The sequence below is a fragment of the Ranitomeya variabilis genome, chromosome 2, assembly GCF_051348905.1.
Source record: "Ranitomeya variabilis isolate aRanVar5 chromosome 2, aRanVar5.hap1, whole genome shotgun sequence".
Taxonomy (NCBI): domain Eukaryota; kingdom Metazoa; phylum Chordata; class Amphibia; order Anura; family Dendrobatidae; genus Ranitomeya; species Ranitomeya variabilis.
In genome coordinates this window covers 974,547,273-974,565,810 of record NC_135233.1, presented here as the reverse complement: position 1 = coordinate 974,565,810, position 18,538 = coordinate 974,547,273, and the positions used below count along the sequence as shown (strand labels likewise).

The following is an 18,538-nucleotide window of genomic DNA, read 5'->3' as shown; positions in this document are numbered from 1 at the left end:
TTTTCAAAAATGGCTTTGCTCTTGCCACTACCATAAAGGCCAGATTTGTGGAGTATATGACTAATAGATGTCCTGTTGATAGAATCTCCCAAATGAGCTGTGGATCTCTACAGCAATATCAAAGAATGAAGTGAAGAACTGAATGAATGAAGTGAAAAACTGGTGAAGTTTTTTTTAATACATTTTTTTTTAGTAAGGCGTTTTTTCAGACCCCAATATCCTTATTTTAAAAATAAAAAAGCATAAACATGTTATTATGTATTAAATTTGTATGCCATTTTTGTGCATTTTTTCTTTTGCAAATCCTGTGATTCCAAAAGCAATCTAGAATTGTATATCACGTCTTGTAATGTTTTCTTAAAAAAAGAAAAACAGTGTTAGGCGTCGGGATTCTCCCACTGTAAGGGATAGATCCCAAGCCTTATCTGCCTCTGCCGTCTCCCATTAAGGTTCGGCCGCTGTTGGTGCTACTGAGCATAGACATCAGTCCTAGCCTTGCTCAGGCTCGGTTTGTTCGTTTGGTTACTGCTGGCTCTCCAGCCAAGCCTAAGGTAACCAGCGATAGGCAGCGGCGTCCTGACACTCTGGAGCCTAACATATATATAAAAAAAGGTTGCACTCTATCATGCCAAAGCATTTCGAATATGAAATACATGAAATATGAATAGCAAAATGGCTTTTTGAACATGGTTGATGGGCTCACACTATTTGGCCAAATTCTGTGCAAAGTGTCTCAAATATTTTTCCTAATGTTCAAAAAGCCATTTTGCTATTCATATTTCATGTATTTCATATTCATCATGCTTTGGCATGAGAGAGTGCAACCTTTTTTTGTATATTGTATATGGAGGTAGCGGCTCCCGGTATGCACCTATTCACACTAGTTTGGATGTGCCAGTCGTTTTTCTGTCATTTCTATGTTAGCTTACTGACTGAGCACTCCTCCATTCACCATGTGGTTTTTAATTACATCTAATTACACTTGGTTCTGGCCAACCCATATATGTAGGCTTTACTGAGAGAGGTGTCCACACTCACCCATGCATACAGATATTAGCCTTTGGTAAGTGTTCACATTTGGACAGGGAGATCAGGGACCCATCAGATTAATGAGACCACCTTGACAATGGTTGATGGGCTCACACTATTTGGCCAAATTTTGTGCAAAGCGTCTCATAAATATTTTTCCTAATGTTCAAAAAGCTATTTTGCTATTCATATTTCATGTATTTCATATTCGACATGCTTTGGCATGATAGAGTGCAACCTTTTTTGTATATTGTATATGGAGGTAAAGGCTCCTGGTATGCACCTATTCACACTAGTTTGGATGTGCCAGTCATTTTTCTGTCATTACTCTGGAGGCTAAGTCCAGAAATCACCTTACTAAGTATGTCCGTGATGTGGCATCTCCACTACTCTGGAGGAATTAATATCCATGTCCACTCGTATAGGTCTTCGGCATGCCAAGCGGGGATTGGAGTGAGCTCAGGGTCGATCTGGGATTCGGTTGGCTCTGAACTTTGCCAATCCCATGGATCCCCCAACTTGGGTTGATGACCCTGTAGAGCCTATGGATGTCTCTCGAGCGGAGTCAATCGCCCACTCTGAACATCCACAACCTCTTTGTTTTGCCTGCAGGCAAACTGGCCATTTTGTCAATAAATGTCCCAAGCGTCAGAAGGAGTCACAGTGTCTAGTGGTTTTAGGGAGAGGCTCACTAGTACCAGTAGGTGTGACTTCCAAATTGGCCTTTGGGGTCTCTTTAATGTTTGGAATGACCACTGTCTATGCTGAGGCTTGTGTGGACTCCGAGGCTGAGGGCAATTTCATGTCTGCTTCCTTCACCCAATGGCATGCAATCCCATTAGAGAAGCTTCCTAAGCTGAGGTTCATTCGGGTGGCTAATGGGTCCATTTTACCAACCCTGATTTCCCATCAGACTATACCTCTTACTCTCACTGTCACCAAAACATCAGAAGATAGTCTCTTTTCTCATTATCCCTGAGGGTATGAATTAGGTACTTCTGGGAATGACTTGGCTGTGCCTCCTTTCTCCCCAGATTGATTTGATATCGGGGAGCATACAGAAATGTGGCAGTTTCTGTGAGAGTCTATGTCTTAAGGTCCAGGTGCACCAGGGTGAGATCTATGTACCATCTGATTTTCAGCCGGTGGGTCTCTCTGGGGCACATATCTGTAAGCAGGGTGGCCTCTTCTGTTCTAAAAAATCCACTGTGCAGTTGGAGCAAAAGAGAGCTTTGGCCGATGAGAAAACGCACTTCCATGCTTTCAAGCTTCTGGAGACTTTCAAGCATGGCAAATGTCACCGGGGAGGGGATGTTAAGGGGGGTGAAATGTTAGGCATCAGGATTCTCCCGCTGTACAGAATAGATCCCAAGCCTTATGTGCCTCTGCGATCTCCCATTGCGGGTGCTGCTGAGCATAGATGTCGGTTCCAGTGTCTTGCTCAGGCTCGTGCTGTCCGTTTGGTTACTGCTGGCTCTCCAGCCAAGCCTATTGTAGCAATCAATAAGCAGCGGCGACCTGACACTCTGGAGCATAAGCTCAGAAATCACTTTACTGAGCATGCCCGTGATGTGGCATCTTCCTATTGGAGGTCAGATGTCTCCGGCTCTGGTGATGTGGCAGCTCCGGATTGGCCCTCGGGTGATGTCACAGCAGGCTGGGCGTGAGTGTTTGGGGTGGAGCTTTGGGTCTAAAAGCTTCCAATGGAGCCCGCAGGCCCACTAGTATAATTTGTGTGTGGCTATGTGAGTGAAGACCTTACCGCTCTGTCTGCAAGTGTCGTATGTCTGTCTAGCTTTGGGACTGTACACATAGGCAGGCAGCTAGCATCAGTGGGGGCATTTAGCCATTTGGCTTAACATCTGTTACCTACATGTGTGTGGTTAACACAGTAGAGTTTCACAGAGATTCAAGCTCAACCCTAGCCAGAGTATTATGCTCAGCATCTGTTTTGTTTCTGTTTGTGATTGACTCAGCTCAGCTGCAGAGCATCTGTTTTGTTTCTGTTTGCAACTGACACAGCTCAGTTGCAGAGCATCTGTTTCATTTCTGTGTGCGATTGACACAGCTCAGTTACAGAGCATCTGTTTTGTTTCTGTCTGCGACTTCAGTTCACATGCTTGTCCTGTGACGTTTAACAGGACAGAGCACTTGGTACTCATTTGTACTGTTTCTTCCTGTGGAGTAACAGAGTTTGGAACTCAGCGTCCTGTTCACACTGAGTGGCGTTAACCCAGTGTGTAGAAGTAATCGCTCGCCGTGTGTTCCATCATTGTTCATTAGCAGCAGTTTTCCATCTCTGCATGGTGGATCCCGGGTTTGCGATTGTGCTTTATTATTTATTTTATTTAGCACAATCCGCCAACCCTAACACATAGCTACTTAGAAACACTAATAAGGAAACATACATACAAAAAACCCACTAAATAAATACCACAAAAAATGCATCTAAAATGCTGCCTAAAAAAACAAGACCAAAAAATATGTACCGTATATACTCGAGTATAAGCCGACCCGACTATAAGCCGACCCCCCTAATTTTGCCACAAAAAACTGGGAAAACTTATTGACTCGAGTATAAGCCTAGGGTGGAAAATGCAGCAGGTACCGGTGAATTTCAAAATTAGAAATAGATACTCCATATAATTCATTATGGCCCCATAGATGCTCCACATAAAGCTGTGCCATATATAATGCTCTGCACCGTTCATTATGGCCCCATAGATACTCCACATAAAGCTGTGCCATATATACAATGCTCTGCACCGTTGCCCCATAGATACTCCACATAAAGCTGTGCCATATATACAATGCTCTGCACCGTTGCCCCATAGATAGCTGTGCCATATATATAATGCTCTGCACCATTGCCCCATAGCTGTGCCATATAGTGCTCTGCACCGTTGCCCCATAGCTGTGCCATATAGTGCTCTGCACCGTTGCCCCATAGCTGTGCCATATATATAGTGCTCTGCACTGTTGCCCCATAGATCTGCCATATAGTGCTCTGCACCGTTGCCCCATAGCTGTGCCATATAGTGCTCTGCACTGTTGCCCCATAGCTGTGCCATATAGTGCTCTGCACTGTTGCCCCATAGCTGTGCCATATAGTGCTCTGCACCATTGCCCCATAGCTGTGCCATATAGTGCTCTGCACCGTTGTCCCATAGCTGTGCCATATAGTGCTCTGCACCATTGCCCCATAGCTGTGCCATATAGTGCTCTGCACCATTGCCCCATAGCTGTGCCATATAGTGCTCTGCACTGTTGCCCCATAGCTCTGCCATATAGTGCTCTGCACCGTTGTCCCATAGCTGTGCCATATAGTGCTCTGCACCATTGCCCCATAGCTGTGCCATATAGTGCTCTGCACTGTTGCCCCATAGCTCTGCCATATAGTGCTCTGCACCGTTGCCCCATAGCTCTGCCATATAGTGCTCTGCACCATTGCCCCATAGCTGTGCCATATAGTGCTCTGCACCGTTGCCCCATAGCTGTGCCATATAGTGCTCTGCACTGTTGCCCCATAGCTCTGCCATATAGTGCTCTGCACCATTGCCCCATAGATGCTCCACATAAATCTGTGCTGCTGCTGCTGCAATAAGAAAAAAAAAAACACATACTCACCTGTCTTGCTTGCAGCTCCTCGGCGCCATCTTCCCGGCGTCTCTCCGCACTGACTGATCAGGCAGAGGGCGGCGCGCACACTATATGCGTCATCGCGCCCTCTGCCTGCAGTCAGTGCAGAGAGACGTCGGAAAGATGGCGCGACACCCGGCGTGTGGAACGAGGACAGGTGAATATGCGATACTTACCTGCTCCCGGCGTCCCGCTCCTTCCCCCTGCCTGTCTTCGGTGCCGCAGCCTCTTTCTCTGTCAGCGGTCACCGGCACCGCTTCATTAGAGAAATAAATAGGCGGCTCCGCCCCTATGGGAGGTGGAGCAGCCTATTCATTTCTCTAATGAGCGGTCCCACGTGACCGCTCAGGGGAAGAGGCTGCGGCACCCGGAGACCGTGAGACGTGCAGGGGGGGCGCCAGGAGCCCCGGAAGCAGGTAAGTATATGACAGTGCTCACCCGCCGACCCCACCACCGATCATGACTCGAGTATAAGCCGAGGGGGCACTTTCAGCCCAAAAATTTGGGCTGAAAATCTCGGCTTATACTCGAGTATATACGGTATTAAATATAGGTAAAAAAAATTACAAAAACAGTTTGGTGCAGCTGCTGAACGGTAATATTACAGTACAAACTGTTCTCCCACTTAAAATATCAGCCATCAATATCAGTAATCCACACCCTATAGAGCTCTAGCTACAGTGTACCCCAATATGATACAGTTTTAGTGTAACCCTCTTAATAGCGCCAGAACTTATTTTACATTAATGACATCATAGAGACTACACTGGATGCTTGTACTTATGTAGATATTTGCCTTTTAATATGCTCAGATGATACATGTATTATCTTGGTAATTGGTGCATGGAGACATGTATGGAAGTAGTCAGCCATGGGTATCATGACATGAATTTGTCTCTTAACCTAAAATCTGTCCTGGCAATTGTCTTAGAGTAGCTCCAAAATGGTGCAAGCACTTTTTATGTTGCTCCAAGATTTATAAGTATGTTTAATCAATTCTCCATTGGAGATTTCTTAGGCTAGAGTCACACAACCGTAATTTCTCTCTTCCGAGAAAATTGTTCCAATTATGTTAATCACTCTCTGATCAGAGTGTGATCAGAGTGTGATCTGATTTTCTAAGATAAAGAGAAGATGAAAAAATAAATCTTCTCTCTTTTGTCAATTCGTGACAATTGGGCTACACTCAAATGCCAATCGAGTGTAATCAGATTTATTCCATGAACTCATTGACTTGCTTGGTTAAATGTGATTTGATTTTCGGATGCAAATCACGCATGTTGTGATATGTAATGTAGACAGACTCTGTCTGAGGAAAAAATTGGACATGTTCATGTTGAATCACACTTGAGCCTAAAATACGGTTGTCTGCATCTGGTCTTAGATGGTTTTATTAATTATCTATGATAGGGTTCATCATTAGAGTTGTTGTTATTTCTTCTCTTAATGTTTCACTATTATCTCTTACAATACAAGGGCAATTCTTAACTACACAGTATTTCTCTATGTTGGTGTAAAATGACTACATTATACTGTATAAAACAAGTCCAATTAAAATTAATGGGGTGTCTTTTGGATCCATCAATTCACAAAACATGTCAGAAACATCAAGACGCAAACTGACAAATGAAAAGGTTAAAATACTAGATTTGACTTTTAAATATATTAATGGAAATAATGAAAAGCGGTTCATCATCTCCCTAGGAATTAATATCACTATAAAAAGGTACATGGCATATTTTACAGCACACACATCTGAATTATTTACAACACCCTCTGAAATGAAGCAATAGAAGCACTCACGCTATGTTCAATTTGCAGAACATTTCTAAATACGAGCGGCACCATCACAAATGATATATTGATCAGCGAGGGTTGCAGTCAATAAAATGTGGCAATACAGTCATCAAATGCTGCACAACAAACAGCGAACATAGTCTCCATGGTTTATGTGTGACTTCTAAAAGGACCACCTGTCAGTTCCCTTCTGAAAGACGTGCCAAGTGACCTCTCCATTAGCAAAGGTTGTACAAAGCTGTAGGAGACATAGTTACATTCATTCCTACAGCAAGGCTGGGAAACTGCACAAAATGATCCTGAAATGCTGCAGATTGAAGGAAAATAAAGACTACTACCTGATCTAACTTCCAATGAAACTCAGCAGGTCGGAAAGTGTCAGCCTGGTCGAAATCACGGCGTAGCAGGAAGACAAGACGGCAGTTGTGCACATACAATGCATAGTGATGGCGGTTCATTTCTGAAAGAGAAGAACGTGGATAAAGAAAGTGTAACATTGTACATGCTTATTATAGGCTACAGGTGGGACATGTATTCTTAGAATTTAGGAATGTTTTGGTGGTTCCCGCCAGTCTCTGTTTACCAGGCCATACTGATATTATTGCAGCAATAAGTCCCCAATGTCATGTAATGCTCATAATCGCCGGGGCCTAGTAATCAAAGAACATTAAGTGATCATCATAGAACAGATGACGAGGAGTAACAAATGTGAGTATTCTGCCAATTTGTTAATTTCATGCACGCTACCGTGTACTGGTGTAGAAAGACTCATATAAAGCCATGTTTCTATCAGTTTGTAACCTAATTTTATAGCTTTCATCTGTCCTACTCCTCTGAGTGTCTGAGGTTTTACAAGTGAACAGGGTAAGGAGTAAATCTACTTGCACATCCTCTACTTTAGTGAGTATTCTGCATGAGTTGTATACTGTATTTCCAGTCTTGGTATTTATTCTGTATCCATGGAGATCCATATATCTGCATTAGAACTATATAAACAAGAAGTAAGGTCATAAAATTCTAAGGTTTATTATGCAGTACTTTACAGTCATTGCGAGACCCCTAAAGTACATTAATGACAATGTAAACTCCCTATTAGAATGTTCATGGCACAGTCCCAGGTAAACTCTTTGCAGATGTTGCACTTGGTGAGGTTTGAACCCAAGACATTAAACTGCAAAGTAACCATGCTATGCACCAAGCTACAGCATTTCCTAAGTTTTTAACAGTGTGTTTTTCTGTTAGGCTGTGTGCAGATGAAGAGTTTTTAATGCTGTGTATGTTTGCTGCACTAAAAACAAAGTGTCTCGGGTTTTCAGGGGCAGAGAGGAGCCAGAAGACCTCATTGTCTGATTTCTTCTACTCCTGCACTGTTTAGAAGCACTTCACCTTCATATTAAATGGTACAGGTTTCTTTTAGTAATGCAGGAGTTAATCTGCTCAGTTGAGTGCTCCTGCAAGCTTTCCTGCATTAAGACTCAGCTGTTCATTGTTAGCCACTCCTCTCTCCTATATAATCTGGGTCCTGGCTAGCACTCATTGTCAGAGTAGATTATGCTGCATGGTTAGGAGATGGTGGTTTGTTGTTGTTTGAGAAGGCGTTTGGTGGATTTATCTGTGACTATTGCTAAGTTTTGGTTGTGTGCTAATTCTCCTTCTTCTACTTTGGTTTTACCCCATCCTCCACTCCCCAGTGTTTACCTCTGTTGTTTGTGTGAGTATATTTGTATGATTGGTTGTTAGGGTTTGCGGAACGCACCGAATATATTTATTGATGTGATTGGTGCGTTCGCAACCCAGGATCCACCGTGCAGGAAATATCCTGCCGCTAAGTTAATGGCGGCACTATATGGCGGTATTAACCAGCTCTGTTAGCTTCACAGAGTGGCCGAGAAAGCAAAGCTCTGTGCCCTGTTAAACCTCACAGAGACACAGGCTAACTACCTAGAAGAGATCAGTCAGTGGTCATGCATGCACACAACACTCCTCGCCGGAGGTGCCAGCATTCTAGGGGCTTATTTCAGCCGGGTCCCTGAATAATCTCATACACAATCTCCTCGCCAGAGGTGCCAGCATTCTAGGGGCTTATTTCAGCCGGGTCCCTGAACACATTCACGCATATGACCACAGTGGCGCAAAGCATGAAACTTTAGAAGATACTAGCGCATGGCTGTGCGGCCATGCGAGCCTTAAATAGCTGCAGCACGTACAGGACCTTAAAGAAGAGGACCAATGAGAGACTGCTACTGAGTCTGTGTACCTACAGGACCTTCCTAGAAAGACCAATAGACTTGGCTGCAGTACCTGAACATGTGACCCTTGATCTCCACTGTGAGATCTTACCCTGGGCATGCTCAGTGTGTGCAAAGCAGGACTTAGTCCCAGAAAAGCCTGTTCACCATAGATCAGTGCAGGGTACCATAGCAGAGCCTGGAGAGGCAGCAAAAACCCTTTGCACTGAATCAGACTCAGAGAGACGCTGGGACCGACGTCTCCGCTGAGCAGGCTCCACTGCGGCAGAAGGAGAATGGGAGACAGCAGCAGAGACGGATCGAGATTCCCCCTGTGCAGCAGAGGAAACCCGACTCCTAACATTGGTATTTTCCTTTATCCCTGTTTGCATTACCTTGCTTGTCTGTTTGGTGTATTAGGCTATATGCACACTTTGCAGATTTGACTGTGGAATTTTCTTCGCAGATTCTGCATTTCTTGGCAGAAAATGCAGGTCAGAATCTGCACCTTTTTTGGTATATGCACACGTTGCAGATTTTGTGTGGATTTCATGCGTTTTTACCCCTGCAGATTTCTATTATGGAATGGGTGCAGAAACGCAGCAGATCTGCAAAAAGAGTTGTCATGGTCCTTTTTTGAAACTGTTGCGTTTCCCGTGCAGATTTTTCTGCACCATTAGCACAGCATTTTTTTTTTGCCATTGATTTACATTGTATTGTAAATCACTTGCGGATCTGCAGTGTTTAAGCCCAGAAAAAAAAGCTCCAGATCTGCAGGAAATCTGCAACGTATGCACATACCCTTATGGGACACTACTACTCCCCTCTTCCCTGGATTGGGGAATTGTACAGACTGAGGGCGGATTAAGGGTGTGTGCACACGTTGCGGATTTGGCCCTGCGGATCCGCAGCAGTTTTCCATATGGTGTACAGTACCATGTAAACCTATGGAAAACCAAACCCACAGTGCACATGCTGCGAAAAATTCAGCGCAGAAACGCAGCGGTTTACTTTCCGCAGCATGTCAATTCTTTGTGCGGATTCCGCAGCATTTTACACCTATTCCATAATAGGAATCCACAGGTGTAAAAAAGCAGGCGAAATCCACACACAGACAGTACAAAATCCTGCAGAATCTGCACTGAAAAGTCCGCAATGGAATCCGCTACATGTGCACATACCTTAAGGAGATAAGGCCAGGTGCATGGCCCCGGCATCATCACCATCGGAAGTAATCCAGAGAACAGGGCAAGCTAGGGCGCCCTGTAGCATTAGGGCCAGTAAAGGAGCCCCTGGTCCTGGGACACCTGACAACAGAGTCGTGACACACAGCATTTTATATTTCTGACAAAGTGGATGGAATTTATATGCATCCCATGCCACTATTCTTTTATGTTTACTAAACATAAACTGACCTGTGATGCGTGTTTCGTGTCTGCAACATGTCAATTTCTCTTACGTGTACGCTGACTTTATTGTGCAGATTTTTCCCATAGACTTGCAATAGAGGTAAAAAATTAAAATGCATTTTTTGTGCATTTCCATGGCAGAAACATAAAAAATGCACTTAATCCACACACGACTGTATCAATAATGTTTGGTCAAAACCTATTACCAGGAAGTATCACATACAAAGCCGCTTTTTGAAAACACGACATACTAATAATACAAAAAAATGCAATTTTAAAAATGTTATAAAAAAACCACTCAAAACAGAATAAAAAATGCCTCCAAGATGATTTAATTTTTGGGTGCAGAAATGATGCAGATAATCTGCAACATCAAAAACTCACCAAAACTCATCATGGGAATGTACTGTAGACTTAAAGAACTGGCAAAAAAAATGAAAGGAAATTGATTGCAAAAGTTCACATATTGGGAAATTTATTAAGCAAAATTCATCAGAATTCTAAATCAAACTGCACCATAAAGATTGGCGTACAGCTCCAAATCTTTAAATATAATGGACGTGTATAAAAATAATTCTCAAAAAATCAAATAAAGATACCGAAAAACTACACGAAGGACATCTAAAACAGTTTCTAGAAATAGAAAACTGCAGCTCAGTTACTGTGCCAGGATATTTTGTGTATACGTAATGCTATTGTTTCTCATTGTCGCGGCCCATGAGATCTGTAGTCAAGGATCAAACTGCAGCATAGGGTTTTTAGTAAATTACCCATGTGCTGCATCTAATTGATCTGTATTTATGCACTCTTGGAGACGTGCTTTAATCCAGTGCACTCTGGTATAATGGCAGCTGTTATAAACTGACTGTGAGAACATCAGAGCGCTCTGCTATGCGGAAGCTCAGATGATCACATTATTTCTACTGGGTGGTTTGTTGGAACCTTACTATATTTTGTGAGTGCACAACGCCACACACTTTCAGAACTGGATATATCATTAAATAAATCTTGCATAAAGTCAAATAATAAAAATGAAATTCATTATGCGAAATCTGTAATTCTGCAAGAAAAATATTGCAACTTCGCAAACTTTTCAGAACATTGAAAAAAAAGGCAATAAGATGGTAGAGGCATCAACTGAGCCTGAAATGATAGAGCTATTGTTTTTTTCTAATCTAAATATAAGCTTTTTGTTTTAATGGTTATAGATTTAAAAACATGGCAGCTTACTTGCAGAAACAGCACCACCCTAAGGTCTTGAGTAGTATTGCAAAACAATTCATTTTTCTAACCTCATAAATGTCTTTACAGTTTCTAGTCACCAGTAGTGATGAGCGATACCTTCCGATATCCAGAACTATCGGTATCGGATTGGATCGACCGTTATCTAAAAAATATTGGATATTGCCGATACCGATACCAATGCAAGTCAATGGGACACAAATATCAGAATGTAAATAAGCCCTTGCTGTCCTTATACATCCTGTACCGGAGGGGGGAAGAGTGTGAGTGGAGACTGCGTGTCTGTGCGGGACCGTGGGGGCTCTGTGCGGGCCTGCCGGGGTCTGTACGGGCCTGCTGGGGGTCTGTGCGGCCTCTCGGGGATCTGTGCGGCCTGCCGGGGGGTCTGTGCAGCCTGCCGGGGTCTGTGCAGCCTGAAGGGAGGTCTGTGTGGCCTGCCGAGGGATCTGTGCGGCCTGCCGGGGTCTGTGCAGCCTGCCGGGAGGTCTGTGCGGAGTGCCGAGGGGTCTGCGCGGCCTGCCGGGGGGTCTGTGCGGCCTGCCGGGGCTCTGTGCCAGCTGCCGGGGGCTCTGTGCGGCCTGCCGGGGGCTCTGTGCGGCCTGCTGGGGGCTCTGTGTGGCCTGCCGGGGGCTCTGTGTGGGCTCCCGGGGGGTCTGTGCGGGCCTCTCGGGGGTCTGTGTGGGCCTGCCAGGGGTCTTTGTGTCTGTGCAGGCATCGTCTGATGGGACTACAAGTCCCATCAGACGATGCCTGCTACAATGACAGTGATTGACACATTAGCAAATGATGGGACAGTAGTAGTCCCATCATCCGGCTAATGTGTTGAATGTAAAAAAAAAATACTACATACATACTACATACATACGACATACATGCTACATACATGCTACATACATGACATGCTACATACATGCTACATACATACTACATGAAACATACACTCACCGGCCACTTTATTAGGTACACCATGCTAGTAACGGGTTGGACCCCCTTTTGCCTTCAGAACTGCCTCAAATCTTCGTGGCATAGATTCAACAAGGTGCTGGAAGCATTCCTCAGAGATTTTGGTCCATATTGACATGATGGCATCACACAGTTGCCGCAGATTTGTCGGCTGCACATCCCAAAGATGCTCCATACAAGGCAGGATGGATCCATGCTTTCATGTTGTTTACGCCAAATTCTGACCCTACCATCCGAATGTCGCAGCAGAAATCGAGACTCATCAGACCAAGCAACGTTTTTCCAATCTTCTACTGTCCAATTTCGATGAGCTTGTACAAATTGTAGCCTCAGTTTCCTGTTCTTAGCTGAAAGGAGTGGTACCCGGTGTGGTCTTCTGCTGCTGTAGCCCATCTGCCTCAAAGTTCGACGCACTGTGCGTTCAGAGATGCTCTTAGGCCTACCTTGGTTGTAACGGGTGGCGATTTGAGTCACTGTTGCCTTTCTATCAGCTCGAACCAGTCTGCCCATTCTCCTCTGACCTCTGGCATCAACAAGGCATTTCCACCCACAGAACTGCCGCTCACTGGATTTTTTTTCTTTTTCGGACCATTCTCTGTAAACCCTAGAGATGGTTGTGCGTGAAAATCCCAGTAGATCAGCAGTTTCTGAAATACTCAGACCAGCCCTTCTGGCACCAACAACCATGCCACGTTCAAAGGCACTCAAATCACCTTTCTTCCCCATACTGATGCTCGGTTTGAACTGCAGGAGATTGTCTTGACCATGTCTACATGCCTAAATGCACTGAGTTGCCGCCATGTGATTGGCTGATTAGAAATTAAGTGTTAACAAGAAGTTGGACAGGTGTACCTAATAAAGTGGCCAGTGAGTGTACATACTACATACAATACATTCATACATTACATACAATACATACATACTACATACATTACATGCATACTACATACATACTACATACAATACATTCATACATTACATACAATACATGAGCGGTAGAAAATGGCAGACGCGACATACGAAAAAACGTTCACTTGAACGTTTTTTCGTGCCGACAGTCTGCCAAAACACGACGGATCCATTGCATGATGGACGCGACGTGTGGCCATCCGTCGGCAATACAAGTCTATGGGTAAAAAACGCAACCTGCGAGCACATTTGCAGGATCCGTTTTTTTCCGCCGGATGCATTTTTTTCTCATAGAGTTGTATTAGCGCCGGATTGCGCCTGATAGCCACACGTTTCATCCATTTTTTGCTGGATCCGTCAAAAAAGCTGTTTCCACCTCTTGGTGCGGTTTTTGGTGCAGTTTTTGATGCGGTTTTTGATGCAGTTTTGATGCAGTTTTTGGTGCAGTTTTTGATGCAGGTTTTTGGTGCAGTTTTGATGCAGTTATGATGCAGTTTTTGATGCAGTTTTGATGCAGTTTTTGGTGTGGTTTTTGCACGGTTTTGATGCAGTTTTGGGAAATAAATAAATAAAAGGAAAATGTGCATGATTTGAATGAAAACATGCATGAAAAAACGGATTTGGAGGCCAGATTCAAGATTTCATATCTTAGTTTCATACGTTTTTTGCCGGATCCGTCGCTGTGCGTTTTTTCACCGGACAGAAAAACCGTCCTTCTCTATGTGTTTTCCGTCCGGCAGAAACAGCTTTTTTGACGGATCCGGCAAAAAATGGATGAAATGTGTGGCCATCAGGCACAATCCAGTGCTAATGCAACTCTATGAGAAAAAAACGGATCCGGCGGAAAAAACGGATCCGGCGGAAAAAACGGATCCTGCAGGAAAAAACTAATCCGGCAGAAAAAATAGATCCGGCGGAATAAAAAGGATCCTGCAAATGTGCTCGCAGGATGCGTTTTTTACTCATAGTCTTGTATTGCCGGCGGATCACGATGGATGGCCACACGTCGCATCCGTCGTGCAATGGGTCCGTTGTGTTTTGGTGGACAGTCGGCATGAAAAAACTTTCAAGTGAACTTTTTTGTCCGTCATGTCCACCATTTTCTACCGCACATGCGCGGCTAAAATGCCGCCCCCTCCTCCCCAGACTTCAGAATGGGCAGCAGATGCATTGAAAAACTGCATCCGCTGCCCGCGTTGTGCACAAATTTTACAACGTGCGTCGGTATGTTGGCCCGACGCATAGTGACGCACCCGTACCGATGCAAGGGTGAAAGAGGCCTTAATGAGTGTTGAATTTAAAAAAAAAACCAGAAAAAATAAGCGTGGGCTCCCGCGCAATTTTCTGCGCCAAAGGTGGAAAACCGACGGCCGGGGGCCATTATTTGTAGCCTACTATGAATATCAGCCCGCAGCTGTCTGCATAGCCTTTACTGGCTATTAAAATAGGGGGACCCCCCAAAAAAATGACGTGGGGTCCCCCTATATTTTATAGCCAGAAAGGCTATGCAGACAGCTGCGGGCTGATATTCATAGCCTAGAGAGGGGCCATGGATATTGACCCCCCGGCTACAAATACCAGTCCGCAGCCATCCCAGAAATGGCGCATCTGTAAGATGCGCCAATTCCGACACTTAGCCCCTTCTCTTCCCTCTCCCGTGTAGCCGTGGGATATGGGGTAATAAGGGGTTAATGTCACCTTGCTATTGTAAGGTGACATTAAGCCGGGTTAATAACGGAGAGGCGTTAATAAGACACCTATCATTATTAATCCAATAGTAATAAAGGGTTAATAAAACACACACACATTAAGAAAAAAGTATTTTAATATTCTTCATTTAACCATACTTACTATACTTCAGCGCCTGCAAAAAACATAAAATAATAAACCGTATACTACCTGTCTGCCGTAGTCCAATTAATAATGAGTGTCCCACGACGATCTCCCCTATAGAACAGTGACATCGGGTGATGTCACTGCTCTATAGGACCCTCAGTAACACACTGACAGGAGACAATGGCTCCTGCAGTGTATCACTGAGAGGTTACTTGAGTTCAAAGTCTCACTTTATGGCAATTGCTTCGTGGGAAAATTTATCACACAGCAATGGCATAAAGTGAGACTAGGGACTATTTTTTTTTACAGTGCGGAAGGATACCTTCCTCCCGTCATTGTGTTCCTGGAGCCCCTGGAGAGCGGTCGCATCTGCTGATGCTGCCGTTCTCCACGGGAGATCGTCGTGGGACAGTCGTGGATTCTGCAGATCAGGAAGTATATTGGATGAGTGTTATTTTATTTTTTTTTTACAGATGACACTGGCTTCGGGGAACAAAGTGACAAGTAATGGTGAGTATGAACTCTATGTTTAATGTACTGTATGTCTATGTGTATGTATTGTATGTAATGTATGTAGTATGTACAGGTCCTTCTCAAAAAATTAGCATATAGTGTTAAATTTCATTATTTACCATAATGTAATGATTACAATTAAACTTTCATATATTATAGATTCATTATCCACCAACTGAAATTTGTCAGGTCTTTTATTGTTTTAATACTGATGATTTTGGTCTACAACTCCTGATAACCCAAAAAACCTGTCTCAATAAATTAGCATATCAAGAAAAGGTTCTCTAAACGACCTATTACCCTAATCTTCTGAATCAACTAATTAACTCTAAACACATGCAAAAGATACCTGAGGCTTTTAAAAACTCCCTGCCTGGTTCATTACTCAAAACCCCCATCATGGGTAAGACTAGCGACCTGACAGATGTCAAGAAGGCCATCATTGACACCCTCAAGCAAGAGGGTAAGACCCAGAAAGAAATTTCTCAACAAATAGGCTGTTCCCAGAGTGCTGTATCAAGGCACCTCAATGGTAAGTCTGTTGGAAGGAAACAATGTGGCAGAAAACGCTGTACAACGAGAAGAGGTGACCGGACCCTGAGGAAGATTGTGGAGAAGGACCGATTCCAGACCTTGGGGAACCTGAGGAAGCAGTGGACTGAGTCTGGTGTGGAAACATCCAGAGCCACCGTGCACAGGCGTGTGCAGGAAATGGGCTACAGGTGCCGCATTCCCCAGGTAAAGCCACTTTTGAACCATAAACAGCGGCAGAAGCGCCTGACCTGGGCTACAGAGAAGCAGCACTGGACTGTTGCTAAGTGGTCCCAAGTACTTTTTTCTGATGAAAGCAAATTTTGCATGTCATTCGGAAATCAAGGTGCCAGAGTCTGGAGGAAGACTGGGGAGAAGGAAATGCCAAAATGCCTGAAGTCCAGTGTCAAGTACCCACAGTCAGTGATGGTGTGGGGTGCCATGTCAGCTGCTGGTGTTGGTCCACTGTGTTTCATCAAGGGCAGGGTCAATGCAGCTAGCTATCAGGAGATTTTGGAGCACTTCATGCTTCCATCGGCTGAAATGCTTTATGGAGATGAAGATTTCATTTTTCAGCACGACCTGGCACCTGCTCACAGTGCCAAAACCACAGGTAAATGGTTTACTGACCATGGTATTACTGTGCTCAATTGGCCTGCCAACTCTCCTGACCTGAACCCCATAGAGAATCTGTGGGATATTGTGAAGAGAAAGTTGAGAGACGCAAGATCCAACACTCTGGATGAGCTTAAGGCCGCTATTGAAGCATCCTGGGCCTCCATAACATCTCAGCAGTGTCACAGGCTGATTGCCTCCATGCCACGCCGCATTGAAGCAGTCATTTCTGCCAAAGGATTCCCGACCAAGTATTGAGTGCATAACTGAACATTATTATTTGATGGTTTTTTTGTTTGTTATTAAAAAAAACTTTTATTTGATTGGACGGTTGAAATATGCTAATTTATTGAGACAGGTTTTTTGGGTTATCAGGAGTTGTAGGCCAAAATCATCAGTATTAAAACAATAAAAGACCTGACAAATTTCAGTTGGTGGATAATGAATCTATAATATATGAAAGTTTAATTGTAATCATTACATTATGGTAAATAATGAAATTTAACACTATATGCTAATTTTTTGAGAAGGACCTGTATGCTATATGTAGTATGTATGTATGTAGTATGTATGTAGTATGTATGTAGCATGTAGTATGTATGTAGTATGTATGTATATATTGATCAATCTGAGGCCATCAAAAAATCAATTTGCCAATAGTGTATTTTATTGTTCGACCAGACATACAGTAAGCCAACATTTTGGCCTGAATTGGCCGTTGTCAAGGCAATGATCTACAAAAGCGTAAAAATGTAGAGGTAATGAAAATTAATACATACATCGGAAAAAGAAAAAATACATAAATGACTGTATAGATACATTGGTCGAAAAAGCAAATCAGAAGTATATATAAATCAAATTCATACAATAAAGTCTAATGGAGATTCCATGAACAAGTATCATTGTACCTATATAGGATACATAAATAGATAAGAATATAACACCATAAATATATACAGAGAGCAACGTCTCCCCTACACTGGGGAAAGAAAATTAAGAACAAAACAATACAGAGATAATTATTTGTAACCTCCATAAACAATACATCTACATAATCCATTATCCCCACTTAAATATTGTAGGTCTTAGGTAAGTAGGGATTAAAGAAAAGAGCAACCATATATAGAATGTCCTAGGTGGAACGAATGAATACAGAGAAATAACCAAGAAAGACCATTATTACCTGTATGGTGGTACAGGAATTATAACTGAAACGATAAAATAAAATAAAGTGAAGTGCATGAGAGTGGGTGCCATAAAGAAGACTGAAAAGGTGAAAACATAAGAAATACCGATACCTGGAAGGGTGGGATATGTGGGGTCCAAGATGCAGCCGCAGTGAGGAGACGGTGTACCATGTAACCGCCATGGCGTATTTTATACTAAACACGCTGTGCGCCAACCGGAAGGAGAGCAAAAACCGGAAAAAGGGCAAACGTCTATAGAGCCATTGCGCAGGTGCGAACCTGACCAAATGCGCATGCGCAGTATAACTGAGCCGACGGAAGTGGGGCAGAGGTAACCGCTATAAAAAACCATCGCTGTATATTGTAAGGGCCCGTGTAACTGCAAGACAGTGTTATTACACCGACTATTACGCTAATAGGAAAACATAAATACAAGTAGTGTTGAGCGATACCTTCCGATATTCAAAAGTATCGGTATCGGATTGGATCGGCCGATATCCAAAAAATATCGGATATCGCCGATACCGATACCCGATACCAATACAAGTCAATGGGACACAAATATCGGAAAATATCCTGGATGGTTCCCAGGGTCTGAAGGAGAGGAAACTCTCCTTCAGGCCCTGGGATCCATATTCAT

At 43.6% G+C, this 18,538-nt stretch overlaps 1 protein-coding gene across 1 annotated transcript in view; it reads right to left on the bottom strand.

Annotated features, from left to right (window-relative positions):
- The window catches only part of CLSTN2 (calsyntenin 2), a 1,535,903-nt gene that overhangs the window by 318,286 nt on the left and 1,199,079 nt on the right, over window positions 1–18,538 (bottom strand). The window contains exon 8 of the mRNA XM_077290847.1: window positions 6,804–6,925. Within this exon, the coding sequence (XP_077146962.1) occupies window positions 6,804–6,925 (122 nt within the window). The remainder of the gene's footprint in view (window positions 1–6,803; window positions 6,926–18,538) is intronic.